General features: G+C 39.3%; 1 protein-coding gene across 2 annotated transcripts; it reads left to right on the top strand.

Annotated features, from left to right (window-relative positions):
- The first annotated feature begins 7,939 nt into the window (after nucleotides 1-7,939).
- On the top strand, nucleotides 7,940-14,860 carry ormdl2 (ORMDL sphingolipid biosynthesis regulator 2). 2 transcript variants are annotated; one of them, XM_076276214.1, is made up of 4 exons: nucleotides 7,940-7,978; nucleotides 9,010-9,184; nucleotides 9,520-9,671; nucleotides 13,777-14,860. In XM_076276214.1, the coding sequence occupies exons 2-4, from the start codon at nucleotides 9,011-9,013 to the stop codon at nucleotides 13,910-13,912; spliced, it is 462 nt and encodes a 153-aa protein (XP_076132329.1). In that variant the 5' UTR covers nucleotides 7,940-7,978; nucleotide 9,010; the 3' UTR covers nucleotides 13,913-14,860. The 2 variants fall into 2 exon arrangements, with proteins under 2 accessions (XP_076132329.1, XP_076132328.1); XM_076276213.1 differs by lacking the exon at nucleotides 7,940-7,978 and adding an exon at nucleotides 7,979-8,066.
- Nucleotides 14,861-16,146: the final 1,286 nt, after the last annotated feature.

Here is a 16,146-nt window from a genome sequence, read left to right as displayed (position 1 = left end):
CCTCATACTCTCAGAACTCTACACACAAAAACCACACACACAACGGGCAAAACCCCTCAATTCTCCTGCAAAATGAAACTTTACATTCAAAACAATGTTATTTCTTCTCAAAATAGTATTTTGTTTTCAAATGACACACACAAACCATCATATGAATAGACATTTATAAGAACCAGTTAAACACTGACGTGCTCAATGTAGAACACTATGATGAATGGAAAACACTTCTTCTCCATTCCACATAATGACTTAGGCCTTTTTCGTTCAGTGTTACACTAACTACAGACAGTACATACATAGGTGTGTTGTAAAATATTTGAGAATATTGTTTTTATACTCAGAACACACAAATACACTGTAACAAATATATTTTATTTTTCCCAGAAAAACAATGTACACAGTGTACATCCCAACCAACATAAAGTTACATTGGTCTACATACAAAACAACAGAAGAATTTACTGTATACAGTTAGAGTAAAAAAAAAAAAACTATGCTGCATCCTGTCTTCTGTTTCGATCTGGCCACAGCACCTCATCCACATCACAAGCATTATGCTAAAGCTCTGATTGCAAATTGTAAAACTGTGTGACAGTTGTTTGCCCATGTGATAAGTCAGTGTGCATAGTAGGGCAATTACTGTAACTTTAGAATTTGAATGGCAGTGTGTTCCTTGTGAAAACAAGAGATTTTCTTCATGAATATTGTGCCAAATGCAGAAAATTGTGTCTAAATCTAGTGTTGAAAGTGTGTTTTAGAACTGCAATTTGAGTGTAAAGAAGGAATTGTCCTTGTAGTTTAGCAGAATTGGTTCTGGGGGTTGGTGCATGAGTTACATGTTGTGGTCATTGTGTCTCAAGTACCAGTTTTTGTGTGTAAACAATTGAGAAAAACTGTAAAGTATGCTACAAGAACTTTATGTATTGAGGCTTTGATCTAAGCATTCGATTTTAGTGTGTAGCAATGGGCAAAAACTGTAAGATTGTGTGTGTCTGTGCATGTGTGTGTGTGCAACTGTGCATGTGTGCGTGCGTGTATTGTATGTGTGTGTGTGTGTGTGTGTGTGTGTGTGTGTGTGCGTGCATGCGTGTGTATGTGTGTCTGTGTGTGTGTTTATGTGTGTACTTGTGTTGCTGTGGGTCTGAGTGTGTGTGTGTGTGTGTGTGTGTGTGTGTGCTTGCAGAAAAGTAATGAATACCGGCAACCCTTTGCTCAACTCCACCATCTATAGGCCTATTGGTGTACAGTGACTAAATGTACACATAAATTCATTGGTTGGGCTACAGCCATCGGGTGGGCTACAGAAAAACAAAAAGCAATGGTTCCGTGTCATCCTTGTGGGGCTACATGCCCACCATGTTTCGTGCAGCCCGGTCTTTCGTTGTCCCGGAAATCGTTGATTAATAATAATGGGGCAGTGGTAGTGTAGTTAAGGAGCTGGGCTGCCGTGCAGCCTGAAAGTTGTGAGTTAAATTCCTGGCTTCCACCATTGTGCCCTTGAGCAAGGCACTTAACCCCAAATTGCTCTGGCGACAATGTAATCTCTTGTAATAGTTGACACATACAAGTCAATTTGGACAACAGTATAACCCAATAGAACTTTGAGAGGCAATTCCTCAAAATAATTTTAAATAATAATGTAATTTAAAATGTCCATATATTTCTTATCTTAAAGATCTTCAGGTTTCACAATATAATTTTATATTTATTTTTTGAACACCAATACCAATTAACCAAACTAGGGATTTAAGTAATGATTATTTGTTGCTCAATCCCTAAAGGACGACAGGTCGTCAAGAATAAAATTCCTATCCCTTTCCCTTTGAGATCATCATTATCATCATCATTAAAGAATAACATTGTCATACTGATAAGATATGATGTGTTCATTTGTTGTTAATTAAGGTGTTTGCCTCTGTACTTTTTCAATGGATGAAGCACCAGTAAATGGCGACTGCTGCTGTTTTCTTAGAAAGGGAATTTGGACAGGAAATTCAGAGTCTTCAGTACTTTGTAAAGTGGCCACTATCATCAGTGAATAACTGTTTATGGCTGATTATGCTGCTCTCACTTCCTCTGTACTTCAAAGCATACGCATCTGACCACTGACAAATATTTCTCCAACTTTCAGAGGAGGAAACTACACTGAGTGCGTTCTTCTACACTTTCAAATGACAATAATGGAAATTCTGAGAGTGATTTGTCAATTCATAAATTCTAGCGTTATGGAGCCTCTCGGGATCAGTGGTTGTTTTCATGATTGACGGACATTAGACTAGGTTATCTATCCATTCCATAGCCAAAGTATGCAACCTCAAAATGCAAACAATGAAAATATTAGTAGTAACCGAGGCATCCTTGTACAGAGTAGCATAACCTTTAAGAAATGTAGCCTACTCGTGCGTAAACATCTTTTTGTGGAGATTTTTATTCATGATTTTGATAGGAGTTAGGGCATCTTCGTGATAAAACAAATGAGGCTACACCATCATGATGACTCATTCAGTACTTCTCATTTCGCTTTCGGGGTAAAAACTGGGCTATGTTGTCAACAGGTAAGAAGGAACATAGCCAGGACCCCCCCCCCCCCCCCTCCTCCCAACTTACAATCTAAATAGCTCATCGTTGTACAATGAAATAGTCCTCTACACAGACTTTCATGACCCTCTCCTTCGACTTTTACAAAACCTCATCACCTACGTTGCCATTTGTTACAAAAATGACAATTTTAAAATCGTCTTCAAGCACATCCTCTCTCACGAAGAGCTTGATGCAAGCACGTGCGTGTCCGTAGCCTAGAGTTTACCTGCGCGCAGGGAAAATCCTCCCATGACTCACCACCCACCCTCTCTTTAAAAGGGTTACAGCCTCTGTGAATCCAGTACGGGGTGACAGACCACACAAGCATCAGCAAGCAAGACAGCAGACAGTTTGGAATCACGATTATGGACCTGCGTCTCATTACTTTTTTTGCTTTATTGCTCTCTCTCCAGATGTTTGTCAATGGGAATCCAATCCCTCGGATGCCTGACTGGAAAAATTGCAAAAATAAGGCGATTGCACTAAATCAGTTAGCGCGAAAAATTTCACTTAACAGTTTTATGATTGATGAACCATGCCGCAACATGTCAGCTGATATCAAGGATGATCTTAAGATTGAAGCCGGTGTGTGTGATCCTTTCAGTATAAGTCAAAATCAAGCAGAGGTAAGATTCGGCCTAAAGAAAAACGTTACACTTTAATATGAATTAAGATATTGATGCCTATTTGACCCTGGCCTTTTTATGTGATGTAAATGGGTAGCCTAGGAGATGGACTAATGGCTTGATCCTAAAAATGGAAGTTAGAGTGGGATGCAGTTTGTAACTATTATGAGAACTGTAGAGGAATGCAAGTTGCCTTTTTGTAAAATTAACTCAGATTTCTTCTCTTCTTCCTAGAAATGTCTTCAGAGCGTAACAGGTGTGCTGCAGAAATTCCTTGGCATCTTTGGTGGGAATGGACTTTTTCAGACAAAAGACAGGCCTACAGAGGTGACAAAGATGGCCATAGAAGTGAATGCTGCTGTCACAGAGCTATTGGTTGCACTTGGGGTAAGTGAAACAGTTAAAGCTACAGAATGACTGTTGCTTCTATAGCCTAGACTACAAACTGAAACATCAAAGTTTCCAGATGAAAGTAATTTTGCCTGCAGAGTAAACTGATCCACTGTGAAACACTGATATTCTAATCTGGTAATAAAAATGGTTGGTGCAGTGTCTGTTCTGCACATTACACACCATAGTAAACTCCCCATATATATTATTAGTTGTGCTGTACTGTCAATCAGATGTAGAACTCTGGGACTCAAACTGAAACTTGTGACATATCCCGTTTTTAGACGCATAGTTAGACGCATGGTCATTACATGCCTGTTCCGCAAAGGGGACCCCTTAGAAAATTCAGTTATTCACAGACATTGATAAAGTTTAAGCAATGTTTCTTTTCACAGAAAACCGTGAAGGAGACTCAAGTCAACAATGGTGATTGGGAAATCTGCTTCCTTCAGTCCTACTCAGTGGATCGTCTTTTCTCATTCTCCATTCTCTCAGCACGTGTCTTATCTTTTATTGCTGATCCTGAGATGACTGGCGTTAAGTCCCTCAACCGTTGCCAGTGATGCAGGGAATGGAACTAACTTTAATGAGCCTTTCAGTATTACATGATGGGCAACAGATGGGTGGACTATATGTGACTTGATCATATTGGTCAAAAAAGTAAAAATATGTGCTATAGGGCAATTCCATGGAAAATTGAATTTTTTGTAACATCCATAATGCCAATAAAATGTGATGGTATGGTATGATGTGAATGATTACATGCAATTTGAGCATTTGCTATTTTTGGCTGAAGAATGTAAATGAGAAAAAATGCACAAAAAATGAATGTTATCATTCACATCATACAAATGCCCAGGCATTTCACTGGCGTTATGGATGTGACAAAAAGTCAATTTTCCGTGGAATTGCCCTATATTATCTTTGGCCGATGGCCAGAGGCACATTTATATTTATTTAAGTATTGTATTTATTGAATTATTTATTAGATGTCTATTTATGATTGAGAATTATTTATTTAAAATGCCTGAATTATGTGTTAATGAAGAGTGCATTGCTGTCATGCTTTGTTAACAAATAAAAACAAATGTACTGAAAATGTCTGAATCAAGATATTTCAGAAATGTGATGGTGTATCCATGAATATGAATATACCTATTCTCTGCTGTGAAGAAAATAATGCAGATGTCTGGTTAGATGACACAAAAACCAAAGATTAACAAGGAAGCTGTCCACCTTGCCTCCAAATTTCCCAAAAGACAAAGGCTATCCCTCACTGGAGAGGGAAGCAGTATTTTCCTTAAACATTCCCATGACAACCTATAGGGCATTCTTATCTCCTATTCACTCCTCTCATCTTGTTAGCTTTAATAGTTGTCATTGGTAGTTAATGATTTACACTGTTTTAATTGATCTAAATACAGTGACACTAGAAGTGTAAAAAAGTATAGCGGTATGTGGTTTCTGTTTTTAAGTATGAAGTCATTCTTAAAAAAGGAACTTGCTTTATGTTGCCCACAATGGTCCAAACAAGGAACTGTAGTATACTCATCATACAGACACCTGTTACATGAAATCAAACATGAAGTAATGCATGGTGCACACTGCTGATTTGGGAAATCTATAACAATTTATCCCAGCTTACTTCCTTGGAAACATAACAAACATTAGCACAGTTTTCTTTTAGACATATCACCCAATAGGCCTAAATGTATTTTAATTTTTATAAATCAGTGCTCTCTCCATATTAAAATGTCTTAATGGATTTAGGGAAATTGCTTTAATATTCTACACACCTGAAAAGGAACTGACTAACAGAAATGAAATCATTGTGAACCTTTTGGGACACATTCTTCACACCTCAAATGTATTCAAGGCCAGACAAGGGAAGGCAAGTTTATTTATATAGCACAATTCATACACAGGGGTTAATTAATTAATAAGATTATTATTAATAATAATAATAATAATAATAATAATAATAATAGCCTTTGAAGTCACCCAAGGACACTGTACAATAAGACAAAAGGATATAGACATAAGAGTAGCATAAAAACATCAAACAGAGACAGTATACAAGAGAACATAGACATGAAAGCAACATATACAGGGACAGTACAAGTAGACAGTACACATAGTAAAACACACTATACATTCAGCAGGAGACATACATTGCCAACAAAAGTAGAATAAAATAAAATAAAATAAAACAGTAATAGAGGAGCGGGTGAGATGGAGGAGGCATGGTTATGAGTAGGAAGGAAAAGCAAGAGTGAAAAGGTGAGATTTTAACATGGATTTAAAGGTGGACAGGGAAGTGATTTGTAGTGCAAGTAGGAGGGAGTTCCAGAGTTTGGGGCCAGCCACGCTAAAGGCCCTGTCACCCATGGAACGGAGATGTGTGGGGTGGGTAGGAGGTGGGCATCTAAGGTGCGGGTTGGTTGGTAAGAGGTCAGGAGGCTTGAAAGATAAGAGGGTGCAAGATTATGTTGCGCTTTGTCTCAATGTGCTTTACATAAATAAAGCAAAGAATAAACATAAAAGCATAAAGTGACGGGCCTGCTAATTTCCAACAAATGGAAGTTCACTCCACTGTTGCCTTCAAACAAATATGTCTCATTTGAATACCATGACATCACAGTGACCGCCCCGGTAAATCTCTATATGCTGGTCATTTATCACCCACCAGGCCGAGCTGGACGAGCTGGACACTGATGTCCTCCATCCTTGAGCATGACTGTCCACTACTCGCCCTTGGCGATATGAACATCCACTTAGACCCCCCCAGGCTCAGTGGACTTTATGGCCACAAAATTTACATATTGGTCATATTGGTTTCTCAACTGTATCTGCAAGCAATTTCAGAACCCATTTTGAGGATAGGTGAGGATATTGGTTTGAAAACCCCTACAAAATGATTTGCATTTTCCCCCACACCTCCAGATGGACAATGAAAGGGGGCAATGGTGAGGTGCTGGTCTAGCATGCATTTGTTCTTGTGTAAGGAATCCCCAAAACACCCCCTGCTCTGTCTCTTCTGCTACAATCCCACAACAAAGGCATATATCCCTAAATTATCATTTTGACATGTGCTTACAGGTACTAACTTTATTGGGCCTTATTGTTAGTTAGTATTGTGGTTATTATTGTTGTTATCTGTGGCACTGAGTGGTGCACAAACTGTACAAATTGCTGCAATGTTTACTTTAATGTTTAGTTTATTTTTTATATTTCCCAGCACTGCAGCTTGTTCACATTTCCACAGGAGCAATTATTCACGAGTCTTTGGTGCAATGGATGTAGTTAGCTATCAGAATCTGATTATGTTTTTTTGCTCTTGTATTATATCCTGCAACAAAGAAAGACTTCAGAGTTAAAATAGAGAGACCAATAGTCGTAGGCCCTAGGGCTTTGGTGGCATTGATGACACAATGCAGAGAGATAGAAAAAGCAATCTTACACAGTGGTTTGCAAAAATTCAAACCTGAAGAGTCATAAGCATTGCCAAAATTAAGATAAGCCTAAACCTAGGCTACTTTACACATAATAATAATATGAAATCATTAAGGTAAACTGCACTAGTAGGCCTACTGGGCCTATGTCAAGATAGGCTTACGTTCCAGCAAAGGGGTTTCATGTTAGGTTAATCAGTGCCAGCAGAGTAAACTATGAAGCCTAGCCTATTGTTTATCATTTCACATTAATTTCCAATTTCATAGGAAGAACGTTGGCTATTTAGCCCAAATATCATAGCACATAAATGTAGTAGCCTAGGCCAATTAGCCAAGACTATGACTATTGTTTGAGACCTGGGAAAAAATGTAGAATAATATTTTGTAACTTTTGTAAAGCTGAAAATAATGACTTTAGAGAGCTGTTGAAAAGGCTACAGATTATGTTTTGTCCTAATTCCTAGATCAGGGATTCCCAAACTGTGTTACGCCAGCTTCCACTAGGGGGTAGGCCTACATGAGATGAAAAGGGCAATGTGGAAAAGGTGTTAAAAATTATATTTAAAAAAATCTTAGGCCTATGTTCTCTTTGTTCTTTGTGTTTCATAATGACCACACTGTTTTTTTTTAGTGTGAGAGCTCATAGATCAGTGCACATTTTTTGATTTTGTTAGGCTATTTGTTATCATGTAGGGCGGCTGGAATGTGTCAATAGAATGTGTTAACGTTTTTATGTGTCGGATGGTGGGGGTACGCGAGCCGAGTCAGGATGCAGGTGGTGGTAGCCTTTGTCGGAAAAAGTCTGGGAACCGCTGTCCTAGATCCTAGAGAACTCGAGAACTCTGGTCCTGAGGCACTCAAGACCGCCCTGAAAACGAAAGGGGCGGAGTTTCATAGTCTTGAACCGGGATTTCCTGATTGCAACACAAGGTAAGACTGTGTAAATGGGTAGCCTGTTGTCGCAGGAGCACTGATATGTTTAATCTAAGTGCAACTTTATCCAGAATATTTCAAAAGTGTAAGTGTTGTGTGTTGTTTTCACACACATGTCATTGCTATCATCAATACATATCAGGGTTGTTAATGTTAGCAAGCTAACATCAACTTCCAGAACTAATGTTAGCTAGCTTAACATTAACGTTAGCTGTTAGAGGAAGCTTGTTAAATTAATTGTTTTGACAGACTTTAGCGGACAAATGAAGTGCACAACGTAATTAGAGAGTACGATTTTTCATTAACTATATTTATTTGTTACAATGGTGAAATAGTCCTCGCTAACAGGGCTACGTTTTTGTCCATATAGGTTGATAAACTTGCTAACATTAACTTAGCTGGCTGACGAAGCTGTGCCCCTTTAGAATTCAAGAGAGTGAAAAACCCCTGCTCTTTGTCGCACTTTGTCATCAGATCAGACCTATGTTTCCTTGGGTACTAAAGGGATATAGAAACAAACAACGGAGTTTAATACATAATATGTCAATATATTTATGGATCAGAGTATTTGTTGTTGGTCAGTCAATTTGGCATAATGACAGTAGGACTGTGTAATAGGCTATAACTGTATAATGGGCAAAAAATACACTTTGTTTTGGGCCAGCAGTGAACATCGCAGACTTGGACACAGAAATGGTTAAACTTTTCAGGCCAACAACCCTGAGTAACCTAATAAGGCAAATCTGGATACTGTTTAATTGCGATTACTAGCTAAATGGCTACAAGAAGTAACGTGAAAGGGCTGTGTTGTCCATAATAGTGATGATGATCCATTAATTTGCTGTCTGGAAAAACGTAAAATTTACTTTGGCTAACCATCCTCATATACTCACACAAATAGTATTTGTGTTACTTGTGTCTATTTCTCTTAGTAGTCTTTGTGGATGGATTCCACTGAATCATTTTACCATCATATTGTACTTGGTGAAGCATTATGTCCACAATTCTCTGTCCTCCCCTTTCTTTAGGATGAATGTGGGCGTAGCTCACAGTGAGGTGAACCCCAATACGAGGGTTATGAACAGCCGCGGCATTTGGCTGGCTTACCTGTTGCTGACTACTGTGTTGCACGTCGTGCTACTGAGTATTCCATTCTTCAGCGTGCCTGTTGTGTGGACCCTGACAAATGTCATCCATAATCTGGTTAGTAAGAAGTTAAGGCATTTCATTTGCATTTGCCATCTCCTATCGCAGAGAACGTAATTTCGTCATATTACAACCCACTGACTGCACTACACATTTTGTAAACTAATGGATGTAATCACATAGGCTATCTGCTTATATCGATAGCTCAGACTTTTACAAATGTCTTACACTAGTAGTTAAGTTTAGTTGCAGGCTTGAACAACAAGTGTGAAGGATTTGGATGACCAAATGACAATCTCAGTCTACAGTCTTGTGCAAAATGATGAGACTGCTGGCACTTTGTTGGTTAGTTTGACAATGTGATGGTGACGATGCCATGTCTCTTGCTACAGATTATGTACTTGTTCTTGCACACGGTGAAAGGCACTCCGTTTGAAACACCTGACCAGGGTAAGGCCCGCCTCCTCACACATTGGGAACAGATGGACTATGGCATACAGTTCACTTCATCTCGGAAGTTCCTCACCATCTCCCCAATTGTGCTGTAAGTTGAGTCATTTGGAGTACAGTCGCCTACATCACACAGCACACTGACAGGGAGGCTATGCCGGACGTGTAACTGTGTTCCGCTTGCGGAGTGTCTGCTGCAACCATTAGCTTCCACTTTAATCAATGGAACTGGCTGCACCAGACGTGATGCGCAGCGCATACGTTCAAAAAAAAAATGAGAGCAGTCTTCTAAAACTATTTTCATGCTCTGTGAACGGAAGGCTTCAGTTACATGCCCAGTGTACAGTGGCCTCCTAGTTACACACCAAAAATAGAAGCAGTTGTGAGTGAACATGCTTTTTGTGTGTTATAATGACTATTGTTTTGATACTTTAAACAGACTGTGATTTGAAACAATAATGTAGTTGATATAATTCATCATAAGTTCAGATCAGTGAAAGCTTGTCTAAACTTGTTGATGTTCACTATTAAAGCAATGTTATGTAGCAAATATTACCTGAAAATAACGGCTTCAAAATCATTGTGATGGCACAATTGACACAATGACCACAGAATGTGTTCAACATTGAAAGAATGATCCAAATGCAGAGTGACACTAGTAGGTAGCAGTTGATTTTAAAATGATCTGATGAATGTCAGTTACCTAATAATAATAAATAATAATAATAATAATGGCTTAAATTGATATTGCGCCTTTCAGTATACCCACGGTTGCTTCACAAATAAAAGGGAGGGGTAATGAATAGGGGGTTAGAGGCCAAAGGCCTCAGAGAAGAGGTGTGCTTTTGGGAATTTTTTGAACATACCTAGGGAGGGGGGAACTGCGTATGTGGAGGGGTAGATTGTTCAATAAACAGGGGGGCAGCAGCACAGAAGGCTCTGTCCCCAAAGGTCCAGAGTCTGGTGCGGGGAATGGCAAGCTGACCCTTGTCAGAAGACCGCATGGACCGTGATTGACTGGGTGGAGGAGATCAGTACGATACTGGGGTGCATGTGTGTGGAGGAATTTGTAGGTGAGAAGGAGGATTTTAAAGGTGATTTGTGACTTGACTGGCAGCCAGTAAAGCTGTATGAGGATGGGTATGCTGCCAGGGATTGGTGTGTATTAGGACCCTGGCAGCTGAGTTTTGGACATATTGTAGCCTGTCAAGAGCCTTGCTGGGCTGACCAGACAGGACACCATTGCAATAGTCCAGACGGGAGGTGATTAAGGAGTGGATGATAGTTTCGGAGTACGAGAGTGAGGGTCAGAGTCTTGATGTTTTTGAGGTGGTAGAAGGTAGATTTGGTGATGTATTTCATAAGTGACTGGAACGAGAGGGTGGAGTCCAAGATGCCGCGCAGGTTGTAGACTTCTGGGGATGGAGAGATGGAGCATCCATCCACATCCAGGAGGAGATCACAGACCTTTGGTTGTGATGCAGGAAACGCCACCATGAGCTCAGGTTTAATGCTGTTGAGTTTGAGAAGATTAGTAGACCGCCAGGTTTTTATCCAGGTTGACAAGAAGCTTGGGTGAGAGCTGGGTAGAGGGTTTGACAAAGCTAACAAACTATCATGCTAGATTCAAGATTCAAGAGTCAAAAAGCTTTATTGTCTAATATGTTGCCATGTTAGAAATTGTTCTTTTAATTGAAGGCAGAGTGCGTGTGATGTGTAGGTTGCATGAGTTTTGTATATGTATTGCATTGGGAATGAAGGATTTGTTGTATAATGACTTTTTAGCCAGAGGCACAATTAACCTCCTTCCTGATGGTAATAGCTCAAAGCGTGGAGGGGGGTGGGAGGCATCCTGGATGATGAAGCTGGATTTTCTTTCCGCTGCTTGTATATAAAGGTGGCTGTTTTTGTGGAATGCCTGTGATCTTAACTAGTTAATTTTAACTAGTTTCTACGACCAGGCTAGCTTTATAGTATATAGCCGTGATCTAGATGTGATTATGCCACCCGATTTTTCTCATAAATCTACACACAATACTCAAACACTCCACAAAAAAAAACAGGTGTTTGGAGTGTTTTGTAAATTTATAAAAGACTGAAATATTCCATTTACATAAGTATTCAGACCCTTTGTTATGACGCTTGTAATTGAGCTCTGGTGCATCCTACCTCTATCAATGTTCCTAGAGATGCTTCTACTACAACTTGATTGGAGTTCACCTGTGCCTAAATGAATTCACAGGACATCATTAGGAAAGGCACACATCTCTTTATATAAAGTCTCACAATTGATGGTGTATGTCAGAGTGAAAACCAAGCCACGAGGTCGAGAGAATTGTCCGTAGACCTGAGAGACAGGGTTGTGTGAAGACACAGATCTGGGGAAGGATACAAGAACATTTCTGCAGCATTGAAAGTGCCCAAGAGCACTGTAGGCTCCATCATTCTCAAATGCAAAAGTTTGGAACGACCAACAGTCTTCCTAGATCTGGCCACTCAGCCAAACTGAGTAATCCGGGATGAAGGGCCTTGGTCAGACAGGTAACCAAGGACCCAATGGTCACTACGAATGAGATCTAGAGTTCCTTTGAGAGGATGAGAGAAGCGTAAAGAAGGACAAACATCAGTGCAGCACTCCACCAACCAGGCCTTTATGGGAGAGTGGACAGATGGAGGCCATTTTTTGCCGGGAGTTTCCCCAAAAGCACCTGAACGACTCTCAGACCATGAGAAGTAAAATCATCTGGTCTGATGAAACGAAGACTGAACTATTTGACCACAATTCCCAACGGTGTGTGTGGAAGAAACCAGGCACTGAGCTGCACTGATGTTTGTCCTTTACGCTTCTCTTCTCCTCTCAAATGTAAATATTTCAGTCTTTTATTTTTTATAAACTTACAAAACACTTCAAACACCTGTTTTTTGTGGAGTGTTGGAGTATTGTGTGTAGATTGATGAAACATAGCAAAATGTGGAAAAAGTGAAGCTTTGTGAATACTTGCCGTATGCACTGTATTTGATGGATAGAGAAATAAGAGAAAGTTTGAGATTTTCTAAGTGATTATTACAGACGTCTGTGGTTTGTGAGCAGCGTTCATCAGCGTTTCCTCCACTTTAAAGAGAAGATGTCTGAGATGAGGGCCTAATCCCAACTCTCATATTTATCCTTACCCCTTGGAACAGCGTTAGAAGGGAGTGTGGTTCAAATCGTCTCCTAGAAAATAGGACAACTCATCAAACCCTTTACCTTCTTACAATAGCTTAACTTTAATCTAAACAGATGCAGATGAGTTTTCGCTAAATATTTCCCTGTGCCCTTTCCAAAATGCCCTCCTCAGCTATAGTGGTACTTAGTGGGCTATTAGTATCAGTTACCACTCAGCAGAGCTTTATATAATGATTAACAATACAATTTCATATGCCTTTGTATCTACTATACGGAAGTATTTTGAGTGTAGTCCTCCCCATAGAAATTTCAATTCTGCATTTGTACCAACTTAGCAGAGAAGCGCAGAAAAAATGCTGATTAATTAGGCTATTTAAAGGAACACAGCAACATTTTTGGAATTTGCAGTCTCAAAAAGGACTCCAACATTTTCCTACTTATATGTTGTGACTTGTATAGTTAAAATATGTACAAATACCAATGTATCTAATGTGAGACACAGCGATTTGCTAATGGCTGAGTCAGATTACACAATTTTTTTCACCTTCCATGATGGTTGTTTAGGATTGACCATGTCAGCCTATACGATCCATAAATTCTTGCTGCGTCTTGGTTTGGAGATTGGCCACATTACAAGATCATGTAGCTTATCGTTCGTGTCACGTGTCGTCATATTGTCGTGTCAACACGGGAGTCGTAGGACATATCCCAATAATTCTGACATGCTAGACTTTCGGTCGTGATGTCGCGGAATATCGCAGACAATTAATCGCTGGTCATTGAATATGTCACATTAGAAGACGTGCTCCTCCAGCGTCGTTCCCGACCTTTCATATTCGGGCACGGTGCTGGAATTTTGTTGGCTATGACAAAATGGTAGTAATTCCATACATACTTGGAACAATGTTCTCAGTCAGGCCAAATCTCAAGTAGCAGTGCTTTGCCTGTGTGAAGGATACATAGTGTACACCTTATCCAGGTTATTTTCTGACCTCTGCTTAACGATTGCACACCTTTTCCTTCAACTTTTTAGGTACCTCCTGGCCAGCTTCTACACAAAGTATGATGCTACCCACTTCCTGGTCAACACATGCTCACTTCTCAGTGTGCTTCTTCCGAAGTTGCCACAGTTTCATGGAGTGCGCATCTTTGGAATCAACAAATATTGACTGTGGGGATGGGATTTTCAGCTTTCCGTATAGTTTTTCTTACCTCAGGTTGACCAAGGCTGAAGTGTAAAGGAAGAAGATGGGTTTACCTCTGCATCTAAGGGACTTTTCTTATGTCAGCTGTGAAATGCTGACCATCACCCAGTTGTCCTTGTTAATAATATTGCCTAAATTTAAGTGATTATATAATATGCAAAATATGATGACCATGGCTAGTTATCTGTGTAAGGTCAGCAAGAGAACAGTGGGTGAATGATGTGAAGACTTGGTCTCTTGTTGCTGATATTTTCAAAATGATTTTTGAAATACTATAAAAAAAGTTCCATGCCTTGAAGTGGAAATGGGGTGACTGATGGATAGGCATAGATGCAGTGCTACTCAATGGCCACCTCCCACTACTGAATGTGTGCTACTGCGTTATTTATTTATTAAAGTCAGTGATTGCCTTACATTCTCATATACTATTGTTGCCAAGATATTAATACCTTCCTGATTTTTGTTGTTGTTGTTACTTTAAGGTTTGTAGAGAGAGTATAAAGAGGGTTGTGATTAGCCCTTGCTTGAGTTACTTTGACCAAAAAAAAACAAAAAACAGGACCGGTTTAGAATATAGGTTTATCTGAGAAACAAGGTATGGCTAAATGCATATGAAGAAGCCAAACTGTCAAGCTATAAGCAGGTGGTTTAATATGCTCAATGCACATTCCTTAACCCCTAAAGAAAATAGTTTGCCCATGTGAAGTACATTGTTAAAGTTTTAACTTGGTAGCAGTCTTTTGAATGTGCACTTGAAAGTGTGCAACAACATTAAAAAATAGGTCATGTCTGAGGGAGGATATTTTTGAAATGTCAGATTTTATTGTTATGGTTTTGATTTTGCAAGTTATTTTTTCACAACTGCACAAATGACAAATACAATTAATAAAACCATTTGCTGTTTAAAACATATTTTCTCTTGAGATTCTAATTTGAAATAAGTATCACTTATGAATCAACATGCATGTGAATTATTGTTTGGTAATTATTGGAGAGATGAGTCACCACCTCTTCAAAGATCCATATAAGAATCACATGATAAAATCAAATATCAATATCAAAGAACTATTTCATTTTCTGTGTATTGAAACACCTTCTAAACATACAGAATTTGGGTAATTAATGATCAGGTAATTTTTAATCTAAGGTGACCTTGTTCTCTTTTAACAGTCTTTGTGTTGTGTATGTTACATGGTTAAGTCAAAACAGTCAGTAAGACACTGTTCCTGTATATTTCAGACCAGTGTACTGCCATATGAATAACCATTGTTATTCACATTTACATGCATGACACGCATTGTCCGGCATTTAAAGTATAGTATATATACTCTTTTGATCCCGTCAGGGAAATTTGGTCTCTGCATTTATCCCAATCCGTGAATTAGTGAAACACACTCAGCACACAGTGAACACACAGTGAGGTAAAGCACACACTAATCCCGGCGCAGTGAGCTGCCTGCAACAACAGCGGCGCTCGGGGAGCAGTGAGGGGTCAGGTGCCTTGCTCAAGGGCACTTCAGCCGTGCCTACTGGTCGGGTTACTGATTTGTTCATGTAGAGTGCATAGCTAAAACTTTGTGACAGGGTTGCCCTCATGTTAGATGTTTTTGTGCTGTCTGCACTTATTCAGTTCTGCACGTGCTTACCAGGCTTGTGCAAAATTCAGAATTGTAGAATTGCCCTCCATTCAATTCATGAATTGGAATTTGAATTGGCTCCGACCCACAGGAAGTTGAATTGGAATTGGAATGACAGGAAGTGGAATTCAAATTGAAAGAAATTCCAGTCACACAACAGAGAGAATGTGTTGAATCTCACATACAATTAGTGTTGGGACCACTGATCTATAAGAACACTGGATAGAGCAACTACGTCATAAACCTGAAGCCTCCGTGATATCGGCACGTGTTCTTTATAGATCAGTGGTTGGGACGGTTACTTTGGAAATGTAATTGGTTACTGTCATAAGTTACCTATTACAAATGTGGTTTGGATTACCGTATAGCTTCATTGTTAAAAACTACACTTAAATTATGCATATGAATTTCTTCAAATTTCATTTCATTTCAATTCTACTTCATTCAAATACGAATTGTAATTCTAAATCCTGTTTTGATTTGGAATTTAATTGGAATTTAGGAGTCATTCTCAATTCAATTCTGAATTTTGCACAACCGTGGTCCTTACTATTGAATTGC

Source organism: Alosa pseudoharengus, unplaced genomic scaffold (genome assembly GCF_046254945.1).
Source record: "Alosa pseudoharengus isolate Yale_2024_CS ecotype anadromous, Long Island Sound unplaced genomic scaffold, YU_APseudo_1.1 YU_APseudo_1.1_scf_9, whole genome shotgun sequence".
In the NCBI taxonomy this organism is placed as follows: domain Eukaryota; kingdom Metazoa; phylum Chordata; class Actinopteri; order Clupeiformes; family Clupeidae; genus Alosa; species Alosa pseudoharengus.
The sequence above is the reverse complement of the archived record's forward strand: the minus strand, read 5'-3'. Positions and strand labels throughout refer to the sequence as shown.

Excerpts from the sequence above, each read along its gene's own strand:
- ormdl2 (XM_076276214.1), top strand. The coding sequence starts at position 9,011 with ATGAATGTGGGCGTAGCTCACAGTGAGGTGAACCCCAATACGAGGGTT. Across the intron at positions 9,185-9,519 it reads CAAATGTCATCCATAATCTG|ATTATGTACTTGTTCTTGCA; the intron begins GTTAGTAAGAAG and ends CTCTTGCTACAG. Across the intron at positions 9,672-13,776 it reads ACCATCTCCCCAATTGTGCT|GTACCTCCTGGCCAGCTTCT; the intron begins GTAAGTTGAGTC and ends TCAACTTTTTAG.